At 47.1% G+C, this 12,115-nt stretch overlaps 1 protein-coding gene across 1 annotated transcript; it reads left to right on the top strand.

Annotated features, from left to right (window-relative positions):
- The first annotated feature begins 3,174 nt into the window (after positions 1–3,174).
- LOC146352673 (tetraspanin-3-like) lies at positions 3,175–3,987 on the top strand. Its single transcript, XM_084829674.1, has one exon. The coding sequence runs from the start codon at positions 3,175–3,177 to the stop codon at positions 3,985–3,987; it is 813 nt and encodes a 270-aa protein (XP_084685800.1).
- Positions 3,988–12,115: the final 8,128 nt, after the last annotated feature.

Below are 12,115 nucleotides of genomic sequence, written 5' to 3' on the forward strand. Positions count from 1 at the left end.
TATGCAAATGGCAGCGGCCACGGCCGCTGCCATTTGCGTACGCGTGTTGTTGTTGTTGTTGTTGTTGTTGTTTTAAGTCAGCCATGATAGGCCACGTAAACATTTACATAGCCTATCACGGCTGACTGCAGGGACGCAAACGGCCGCAGCTACGGCCGCCGCCATTTGCGTCCCTGCTAGCCAGCGGCCGGATATCCGGCTGCTGGCGGAGCCGGCCGGCAGCACCGCAGAATCCCTGGCACAGCCGGTCGGCCAGGATTCTCGGGGGGGGAGGAACGGAGTGCCTCCCCCCCCATCCAGGATTCCAGAGGGAGGGACGGAGCGCCTCCCCCCCACACCATCAACATAATCCACGAAAGGTAAGTGCCTTTCGTACATCCCTACAACTATTTGTGCAAAATTGATTTTTTTGCAGGCATAGCTTTAAACTTGTGCAAATGGGGTTGTAATTTTTTAAACAATATGTTTTGTTTTTTAATTGGCAATCTTGCACAAGTGCGCACGATCGCAAGTCCACCTGTCCGCTATGTAGCCCTGCAGAGGCACATTCTCCTCTGGTCAATATCCTTGTCAGTTTCATCTTCCCCACACACTATTTCCTTTAACCCTGCAGAGTCATATTCAGCACTGGTCAAAGAACTTGTCAATTCCTGCTCTCTCTTCACTTGGGAAATGCCAAAGTGGAGAATGAAACACAATGAGTTTTTTGACAAGTAGAGAATATGGCACTGCTGGGCTAAAGCAAGTAGTGTGTGGAGAGTAGGGATGTCAGAGAATTCTGCCACAGATCTCGGTGAGGCCGAATGCACTGGCATTCGGCCCCCCGAAATCTGTGGCGGAGCGAAGCCCCCCCGCCCCGCAAAACAGGCCCGGAACGGAGCACCTACCTGCTGCCATCCGCACTGACTTGCGAATGGTGGCCGCGTCTGCTGCATTCGCTTCTTCCATATAGCCGTGATAGGCTACGTAAATACTTACGTAGCCTATCACGGTAAAACTAAGGGAACGCTAATGGCAGCGGCTACGGCGGCCGCCATTTGCGTTCCTTTTTTTTTTTTTTTTGCCATGATAGGCTATGTAAATATTTATGTAACCTATCATGGCAAAAAAAAGGGAACACAAATGGCAGCCACCGTAGCCGCCGCCATTTGCGTTCGCTGTTTTTTGTTTTGTTTTTTCCATGATAGGCTACGTAAATATTTATGTAGCCTATCACAGCAAAATACAGGGACTTACCTTTTCGAAGGGTGACATTCGCGGTGGGGGGGAGGGCTCCATCCCTCCCCCTGGAATCCTCGATGGGGGGGGAGGCGATCTGGTCCTCCCCCCCGGAATCCTCAACGGACGGCTGTGCTCCGCGGTGGCTCCGCGGAGCAGCTGGCCAGGCCCAGGCCAGGGCCATCCACAGCCGGATTTCCGGCCGCGGAGAGCTCTGGGTAACAAAACAAGACAAAAAAACCATGTACACAAATGGCGGCGGCTACGGCCGCCACCATTTGTGTTCCTTATTTTTCGATGTCTTAGTCTACGTCAATATTTACATAGACTAAGAAGAAGAAAAGAAAGGGGGACGCAAATAGCGTAGTGGACGCTATTTGCGTTCCCCTTTCTTTTCTTCGTCTTAGTCTACATAAATATTGACATAGACTAAGACAGCGAAAAATAAGGAACGCAAATGGCGGCGGCTGTAGCCGCCGCCATTTGTGTACGCGTTGTTTTTTTTTAACCCAGACGTGATAGGCTACATAATACAATAGCCGAGAGCTTCGGCTATTGGGCGGTATAGAAATAAATAAATAAATAAATAAATAAATAAGTCTTTACGTAGCCTATCATGTCTATGGGGGGGGGGAGACACAGCCTGCAAATGGCAGCAGTGGCAGCCGTTCGGAAGACCAGCCACCACCGCCGAAGCCGCCACTGGAGCCACCTCCGTCCGGAACATCCGCCCCAGGTAAGTCTTGGGGTGGATCTGCGGGGGGCGGGGGGGGCAGGCCGTTCTGCCATGGATTTCAGGGACTCGAATGCACGGGCATTCGGCCTCACCGAGATCCGTCACGGAATTCTCTGACATCCCTATCTGCTCTGTGGAGATTCCGCAGAGCTGCCGCCTGGGGCCTCCCGCAGCTTGACATCCGGCCGCTGGGCAGCCTGCAGGGACGCAAATGGTGGCTGCCATAGCCACCGCCATTTGCGTTCCCTTTTTTTTTGCCGTAATAGGCTACGTAAATATTTATGTAACCTATCACGGTAAAAAAAAAAAAAGGGAACGCAAATGGCAGCTGCCATAGCCACCGCCATTTGCGTTCGCTGTTCTTTTGTTTTGTTTTCCATGATAGGCTACGTAAATATTTATGTAGCCTATCACGGCAAAATACAGGGATGCAAATGGCGGTGGCTACAGCAGCCACCATTTCCATCCCTGCAGGCTGCCCAGCAGCCAGATGTCCGGCTGCAGGCGGCCCTGGCCAGCGGCTCCATGGAATCTCCGCGGAGCGGAGCCAGCCGGAGAGAATTTCGGGGGGTGGGACGGAGCACCTCCCCCCACCGCAAATGTCACCCTTCGAAAAGGTAAGTGACTTTTGTACATCCCTAGTGGAGAGGATGAAACTGACAAGTTTATTTAGAGGGAAATATGCCAGTGCAGAGCTACATAGTGGACAGGTGGATTTGCAATTATGTGCATTTGTCTAAGATCGACAATAAAAAATATATTTTAAAAAATTATGTCATTTCTGCGAATATAAATATTCCCCCCTCCCCCCAAGATCCAATTTGTACAAATTATCTTTCGTGAAAATGGTAGGAGCCGGAAAAAAAACCTCTGGGTTTCCAAAAAAAAATCCGCTAAAGTCCACTGCTGCTTACCAGAATGGAATTCCCAGTGTTGTGCACATCTCTAGATGGGAGTTGAAATCCAAATGTTCTGGAGGGCACCAGGTTGGGGAAGGGAGCCTATACCAATGGACCATAAGCTTTTGCAGTATCAAGGTCTTGTTTATCATGCAGATTTCTTAGTAACAGGGTTGGCCCCTCTCTAATTAGGCTAGAATCTGAGATAGAGCTTCCATATCACTGCCACCTGGGTAGAAATATGGGGAGATCTCTAGAGAGGAGCGGGGAAGAGAGAGGGAAAGATTTTGTGGAAGCGTGTTGTGAGGAGTGTCTTCTAAGATGAAGGGGGTATGGGTTAGCCCTAACTTCAGACCTTCTTTATCGTGCATAACCGAGCCCTGGAGCAGAGCCTTTGCAAAAGTTGGGTTGACCCTCCTTGGTTTTTTTCTCTGGGGAGCTGCTGTAGCTCTCCTGTTTGGCGGTGCCTTTGTGATCCTTACCTATGAGAACTATAGACCCTTCTTCCAGAACAATTTCTTCCTTGTGCCAGGCTGGTTGGCTATTGGGGCTGCTCTTTTGCTGTTCCCCACCGGTGCTTTGGCGATGTGTGCCCCACTTAGGAATTCTCGCCATCAACAGGGGGTTCTGATGTACTTGTTGCTGGTCCTGTTCTGCTTGGAAGCCTCTTCAGCCGTTCTGACCTGGATCTACTCTGCCAAAACTGGTTATCAACTGAAGAACAACATGTGCCATTTCTTTCACCAGTACAATCAGACCGTTCCCAGTCGCTGTGGCATGGAGGCCGTCGATACTATCCAGAAGCAGTTGAAGTGTTGCGGGATCTACAATTACACTGACTGGAAGGGGGCGCTTCCGAACTGTATTCAAACCGGGTGTGTCTTCGCCCCTGAAAGCTGCTGCAAAGAGACTTATCTGGATTGCAGTGGTGATGTACATCAGCCAGAGAAACTCTTTAGAGAAGGCTGTCTCAAAAAGCTGGAGGAAAGGCTGCATTTTGTCATGTGCTATCTGGCTTGGTGTTGCCTGGTGGTAAGTTGCCTGGAGATGCTGGCTGCTATCAGCAATGGAATACTTATGAAAGAGCAGCCATTCCAAGACTTCCGAATTCTTGATTCTGCAGCTTTCTCATAGCCTGCCAAACTGGCCACTGTTGTCTGTATTTCCAGAGTTTATTGGGCACGGTCCTGAGCTGGCTGTCTTAAATACTGAAAATCTGTCCTGTGCTACTACTTGCCTTCTTAGAGAATACAAATCCCCTTTGCCAGGCTGTTTGATTAGATAATTTTTTATACAAAACCAGAAGACTAATAGGAAAACTAAATAAATCCATGCATCTGAAACAATCAGCCTAACTGGGTAATCTTTATTGTATTGGATGTGTGGCAGGGAAGCCGTTGACACTGATTGGCTGAGCTGGGAAAGGATGTTTATAAATGTTTCAGCTGCTCAGCAAGTAAAGCTGTTAGAATGCTGGCAGCTCGACATGAGTGAGGGCAAGTCAGTTGTCAGTTTGGTATGAATTAAACCTCACACAGACCTGTGAAGCAGGCTGAGGTCTGGGAAGAACTCTTGCCAGGAAGAGGAACTAAGGGGGAGGGGAGTTCTTCTGAGGAGAACAGAGTAGGAATTAGGCTTAGAAAGAAAACCCTAATGGCAGGATGGTTGGAAGAAAACGGTAGAGGAGCTGAGGAACTGAAGAAAAGAGGGGCTAATGAGCAATGAAGGAAGTGGATTGGCAAGTGTCGTTTGGAGGGCTCAAGGCTATGGGCCAGGGAGCATAGAATTCCTAGGTATAGGACTGCTATGCCTTTTAACAATAATTGTACTGAGGGAGAATTGTATCTTTAGTTGCCTTTATTGTCACTGGAGCATTCCTGAGGGTGAAGACGCAATGGAGGATGGGATGGGGGCTGGATTTCATATATCAGTTGGAACCAAGCAAGCAGTTCCTTGGCTGTCTGCAGGCTTCTGGTTAAAGTTTATTTCAGCATCTGCAAAGCTAAAAGTACTGAATATGAAACAGAAGAAACAAGGAATGTTTGTGTGCTTGTAACAGCCCTATTTTCACACAGAGGATTGCTGCCTGCCTAACCACTGCTAAACATACATTTATTTGTGCGTGTGTGTGTGTATATATATACACACACACACACACACACACACAGAGATAACTGAAAACTCTTTTATTCTTCAGCAGCCTGACTTGCACTGGTTTCTAAAACAGGGTATATGATTAAAGGACTATTAAAAAAAAATCCTCTCTTTTTTAGGAGTAAAAAAGTAGTAGTAAAGGTAGTATCCAATGTTAGTCCTACATAGAGTAGGCCCACTGAAAGGAATGAGACTTAAGTTAGTCATGATTAACTTAAATCCCATTCCTTTCAATGGGTCTACTCTGCATAGGTCTAACACTGTCTAATACCCCAAGTAACTAAGAAAGAAAAGGGATAATTCTAAATCTATGGCATCCAGCATTAACAGATGAAAATAACAGCATTCCTGGGCAATTTTTGCATTCCTTTACCATGCAATAGGCTGCCCTGGACTGGCTTCTGAAGCAAGCTTATTAATAAACTGACCATAATAGTTTCCATTTATTTTTACATGTCCTTGCTGCTCTTCAGCCCTTAAAAATGTTTAATAGCATGTTTACTCCCACAAGAGAGCTGGTTGTACTTGCTGGATGTTTATGACTCTCATTTAGCAGCATTTACTTGGCACACAGACCCAGGAACAAGGAGGAGGACACTAAAAGATTTTGGGTTAAATTAAATCAGATCTGCAACTTTATTCGTGCTGAAGATCTGCAGTAAGCTGAATTCTCAATCGGCTTCCTTATTTAAATCAATATCTCCTCCACACACTTTTCAGGATGTGCCCAGAGAGGCCTAATTGAGTTTCCACCCTGGGCCACTTCGTTCTGAGTGGGTGAGAAGGTAGGCCCTAAGGTGTCTCTAGTTCCTGTACCCCTTGAATCCAGTAGGCCTGAAAGCTTGGCAGTGGCAGCACCAGAAAATAAAACGTTAGGGGGCAAAGTGCATGGGGGGGGGAGAGACAGCATATGAAAAGGGCTTCCTCAAGTAACTACAGGGGTCCCGTAATGGGGGTGGGGAGAGCAGCTTGTCTGGCGTGTCCCCATGCTCTTCCCTGGCTGCTAACACTTATGGAACCTGGCTTAGGGAAGGCCTCTTTGTCTTCATGGGATGCTTCAGAGTGGCCTTTCCATGTTATTCCCCTCCTTTTATGCCCATCACCCCCATTGACTGTGCTGTTGTGACATACAGCAGCCTTCCTCAACCTGGTGCCCTCCAGTTGTTTTGGACGTTGACCCCCATCAGCCCCAGCTAGCGTGGCCAATGATCAGGAATGCTTGGAGTTGTAGTCCAAAATGTCTGGAGGGCACCAGGTTGGGGAAAGGTGTGGTTAAAACTTAATAATAACAAGACCCAGATCTGTAATAGGTGGCCATACTACAGTGATGGCTGGTGACAGAGGCAAAATATCAACAGCCCCTACCTGTGCGGCAACATCAGGCAAAAGGGGTAAAGTCCTATTTAGCCTGCTAATGGGCATTGGTTAGTCCTGCACTGTGGTTGATGGGAGGGATGGGTGCCAAGCTTAATAAGAACATTGGCAAGAGGTGGACTTCCTAACATTAGAACACTGTGCTGCACCACCTACTACTGACTGGCTAACAGGAGGCCATCACTGCTGCCAGTCCTCATGCTGGCCTGGTCTGCCTCCGCCTTTCCATGCAAGGCCCCTCACCCATGGAACAGTCAGAGGGGAAGGGAGCAGGAATCTGGACAGTTACGGGGAGAAAGAAGGGAAGCTATTTTCTTTAGCGCACATGCGCACAAAAGGCACTCCCCAAATCTCCCCCAAAGACAAAGCTGAGGGTAAAATGGGTGCTGTGATTGATCAGGGGCTGGGGAAGCTCAGTAGCAGAGTATCTGCTTATCTGCAGAAAGTCCCAGGTTAAATCTTTGACATCTCCAGGTACGGCTGGGAAAGGCTTCTGTCTGGAACCCTTGAGTGCTGCTGCCAGTTAGAGTAGACTGGGGGGGGGAGGGGGACCTCTTTCAGTCCAAGGGCCAAATCCCATTTCAGAGAAGCTCTTGGGGGCCACATTCCAGTGGTGGTGGGGCCAAAGGCAAAAGGGGGTGGAACCAAAAATACATACATATTTTAGTTTAAAGCTCTTACTGCAAGTAACTCATTGATTGATTGATTGATTGATTACTTTTATATACTGCCCAATGGCCAAGGCTCTCTGGGCAGTTCACAACAATTAACTAAGCCTTAGGAGAAGCATTTCAACTATTTAGAATGGGGAAAACCTGCATAAAAGCTGAGAAATTACCAAGTCAGGGGAAAGGGCCTGGGCCAGTGGGTGTCACCATCTAGGGACCACAGAGGCCAGACTGGAACTCCAGGTGGGCTGGATTTGGCCCCCAGGTCTGAGGTTCAACATCCCTGGGGCAGACCATACTGAGCGAGATGAACCAATGATATGATATCATTGATCTGAGACAGCTTCCTCTATTCCAAGATATTTCTCAGAAGGTGCAATCAAGGAAGGAGCTTGTAGTGAAGAGCAGACAGGTGAACATACCTGCTTCTCATCAGTCATTATGGAAGGGCAGGGGTGTACAACTTGTGGCCCCCTGGATGTTTTGGGCCTGCAATTCTCATTGCCCCTAGCCACTATCACCAATGGTGAGGGATAATGGGAATTGCAGTCCAATAACATCTGGAGGGCCACAAGTTGTCTATCCCTGTCCAAGGGTTAAGCACTGCCCTTGGTAAATGAGGACAATTGAAGGATATGCATATGGCCTGTTAGGGCACAATCCTATGCATATAGGTGGCTGCCTCCAAACTCGGAGGTGACTGCTTATCCAGTGAAGGGCAGGAGAAGCACAGAGGGGATCATTCCCTCTGCACTTCTCCTGCCCTGCATTTGTGGCTAGACAGCCGATTTTGGCTATGTAGCCACGGGAAGGTGGAGCGGGGGAGGAGGCTGCCAGACGACACATAGGATGTGTCGTACCAGAATTTCCGCCCTCCCCGCCCCATAACGCCTCCCGGAATGCCCCGTTTTGGCCGCTCCATGCTCCTCTTAGCATGCTCCTCTGTTCTGCACTGCCTGTGATGCAGCGTGGAAGGGGGGGAAGGTCGGTTCTCTGGGAACTGGCCTCAGAGCGCGGGCTCCGAGGTTGGTTCCCAGAAAACCAGATATCCTATGGCCATCTAGCCGCTAACTAGTGGCCATAGGATTGCTCCCTTAATGTCTTTCTAAAATAATTATTTTTAATTAAAGAGATTTTGTGTGGGTGGCAGCTGATCGTGTGAGTGCCTGGGGAGAACTGCTTCTTTCCAGGAGACTTCTCATCTCTTCCTTGATCTTTTAAAGCATGCTGCCAACAAGCATCTCTCCTGATGACAACAACCAGCAGCTTCTAGCCGCAACTATGCCTCCTTTTCTTATTCTGTTTGAAAGTCTGTTAATGTCTTATTGGGGGTTTACATGCCAGCTTCTAGGAAGATTAGCCAGAATTCTGCTTTCTTTACTGCTTAAATTTGTGAAGTTTGTGTATTGACATTAATTAAAGGGACTTTGATGCTTCATTCCCTGATTTTCTTTCTTCCTCTCAAAATAAGAAAAATAATACTAAAAAAAAAAAAAGTGAACACTTTTGAAAGGCGAGAAGAAATCAGGCAGCGAGCTGAACAATGTACTAATTTGGCCCTCCAGGGTAACAACTGAACTCTCTTTGTTTCACCTCCTCCTAAAAATTGTTAAGAGATAAACACGCAACCCGAACTGGAGCTTTTAATTTAAAGGTTTGTTTAAAAAAAAAAATCACATAACTTGCACTCTCCCTAGAGTAAAAGCAAGAATTGATTTACATCAAATTACAATGCTTGCTCAGCTCTCAAGGCTCATACACACAGAAACAAGAAATGAAACAGTCGCGGAAATACCACCCATAGAATAAACTAGATACCTCTGTTCACACTATTCCATAAGCAAGCACCGGCATACTTTCATAGCTGCAGAAGCAAATGCACCACATTCAGGGCAGCTATGGGGTTTTTTCAAAGTATTAGAAGTGCCATCTCTCTACTGTTAACCCTTCTCTTCCTTCCTCTTGCTCATAGATTTGCCAACTGACCAGGGGGAAAAAAAGTGACTGGCTTGTGTGTGTTTATAGCAGTTTGATTATGCAAAACTCAGCAAGTAACCTTGGAGTTAAATATCAGACCTGGTGGCTATGGAGGCAGGGAAGCTGGACTTGCACGCCCTGGCTCTGCTTCCAACTTCCATGCATTCAAGGGGCCTGTGTGCACAGAGCCTACATGTGTACACCTAATGTGCGTATGGTGCCATACATGCATACATACAATCTGCTGGTGTCTTTGCATTAAAGCACAGCTACAATAGCCAGTTGACATCCCACTTGCTTATGGCAACCCAGATGTAGTGGGAAAGTGGGAACCTGGGAGCAAGTAGCATTACCAACCTGTCAACTGATCACCGTAGCCGTGCCTTGAACAGCAGGTCAGTGTTCAGGCATAAGCTGATGGTAATATCTGTCCCCATGCTGTGAGAAGTGTCACCTGGTTTATAAAATCATGCTGCACAGAAGTATCTTGAGGCCATCTTTCTGGTCAGTTGGCAACCCTGACCAATCAGGTCAAGCAAGAGTAGTTAGTCATTCACTGAATGGTCAAGTGAATTCTTAGATCTGAATGAGCACACATTGATCTTTATGAAGTATATTTTCAGAAGCTACTATCTAGCATGCTGAATGTTCATGAGAATGGCTAGTACTGAGACTGTAGTCTGAAGACCAAGGGGTGTATGCCACTTGTGGGTGGGGCCAAAGGAAACAGTACGTGGGGCCATCCTCCCCCCTCCCCTCTTTCTTGCAAGCATAGCATACACTAGACTCTCCGTGCCCCACCCCTGGGAGAAATTAGGTTTGAAAAAGGCCTTCCAATTGTGTTTTTTTCAAGCCCGATTGTCAAGTATGGGGTGAACTTTGTCAGGATGGCAGTGTATAGGGAAAAGAGGGTTAACCCTTCCCAGCTGCCATCACAATAGGCTGCCTGGGGAGAAAGAGTGTTCCCCAGGCATGTTGCTTGGGGGAAGGGGCAAAGGAGGAGGGAGCATGGCTAGGGAAGAGTGACTGCAGGACAGGCCCACCCCATGGCCCGCCATGCCCCTACATCATGGTCTCTAACCACATGGCTTAGGCTGTAGAGCAGATGCTGATTTATATCAATGATGTCTTTTGCATTATCATCTCTCTCCCTTTTCAGATGACACATTTATCTTGTGCTGCTTCCAGACAAGGCTTTTATTGTGCAATTGCCCTGACTCATTCATAATTGGGGAGGGGGGACAACACTGTACAGATGTCATTATCTTCCATTTGCAAGCTTCACCTGTCTTCCCACCACTTCTTCCATCTTTGTTCTTACTGCAGCAAACCCATTCAAGATGGAGGGGAGCAGGAACGGAATGACTGCACAGTGCCTTTTGATTGGTGGTGCCAGAAGCTCTCCATCTGGGAGCACCTTCTGTCTCGTAGCTCATCCTTTCCTCTCTCTGCCTAGCTGCATAGAGCTGCTGCCCTTTTCCCCACCACAAGACAAGAGAGGCTTCCTGACGGCTCTGTGATAAGTCCACAGTCACTAGTGCAGCATTTTCTGCCATGGGAAAAGCAGCACCTGTTGAATTCATCTGCCACACACAGAGCTCCTGCCTGGTGGCGAAAAAAGGTCTCATTGAAAAGTCCAAATAGCAGTCTCTTAAATATAACACTGAAAGGTCTCATTACGAAGTAACATTCTGAAAAATATTGGTAGTGAGGGGTTCTAGAAATCTGAAGTTGGAAGGGGATCACCTTCCATTTCTGCAACAGGTAAACTTCTCCATGAATAGTTCCCCTGACATGCTGTGAAGGTTTTGAGCTGGACAGAGCAGAGCAGTGCTCTTCACTGCAAGGCCCGAGGCCCAGTGGTGGCTCTCAATCGCCACCATTTTGTTTGTTTGTTTGTTTATTATTTTTATCTGCCCAAGAACCGACGTTCTCTGGGTGAATTAGAAACAGTTAGAAGACAAAAATGCCATACGTATAGTTAAAATATAAAAGATTAATACAAATATTTAGAAAGAATGAAATGCTAAACAAAATGACAGACAGCACAGGAATCGATAAAACAGCCATAAAAATCTAGAACTCAAGTTCAGCTGTTTACCTCTCTCTCTCTCTCAGTCACTCATTCTCTCTCTCTCTCTCTCTCTCTCTCTCTCAGTCACTCATTCTCTCTCTCTCTCTCAGTCACTCATTCTCTCTCTCTCTCTCAATCACTCATTCTCTCTCTCTCAATCACTCATTCTCTCTCTCTCTCTCTCTCAATCACTCATTCTCTCTCTCTCTCAATCACTCATTCTCTCTCTCTCTCAATCACTCAATCACTCATTCTCTCTCTCTCACTCACTCACTCATTCTCTCTCTCTCTCTCTCACTCACTCAATCACTCATTCTCTCTCTCTCTCTCTCAATCACTCATTCTCTCTCTCTCTCTCTCAATCACTCATTCTCTCTCTCTCAATCACTCATTCTCTCTCTCTCTTAATCACTCATTCTCTCTCTCTCTCAATCACTCATTCTCTCTCTCTCTCTCTCAATCACTCATTCTCTCTCTCTCTCTCAATCACTCATTCTCTCTCTCTCTCTCTCTCTCAATCACTCATTCTCTCTCTCTCTCTCTCTCAATCACTCATTCTCTCTCTCTCTCAATCACTCATTCTCTCTCTCTCTCAATCACTCATTCTCTCTCTCTCTCAATCACTCATTCTCTCTCTCTCTCTCAATCACTCATTCATTCTCTCTCTCTCTCAATCACTCATTCATTCTCTCTCTCTCTCAATCACTCATTCTCTCTCTCTCTCTCTCAATCACTCATTCTCTCTCTCTCTCTCTCAATCACTCATTCTCTCTCTCTCTCTCAATCACTCATTCTCTCTCTCTCTCTCTCAATCACTCATTCTCTCTCTCTCTCAATCACTCATTCTCTCTCTCTCTCTCTCTCTCTCGCAATCACTCATTCTCTCTCTCTCTCTCTCAATCACTCTCATTCTCTCTCTCTCTCTCTCAATCACTCATTCTCTCTCTCTCTCTCTTTCTGTGCTGCTCACTCTAAGCAGGAGTTCTGCAGCTTTACCTTGTCGTTTGCCTTAGCG

This window comes from Heloderma suspectum, chromosome 2 (assembly GCF_057233095.1).
Source record: "Heloderma suspectum isolate Gila_16-S chromosome 2, 16-S_ref, whole genome shotgun sequence".
In the NCBI taxonomy this organism is placed as follows: Eukaryota; Metazoa; Chordata; class Lepidosauria; order Squamata; family Helodermatidae; genus Heloderma; species Heloderma suspectum.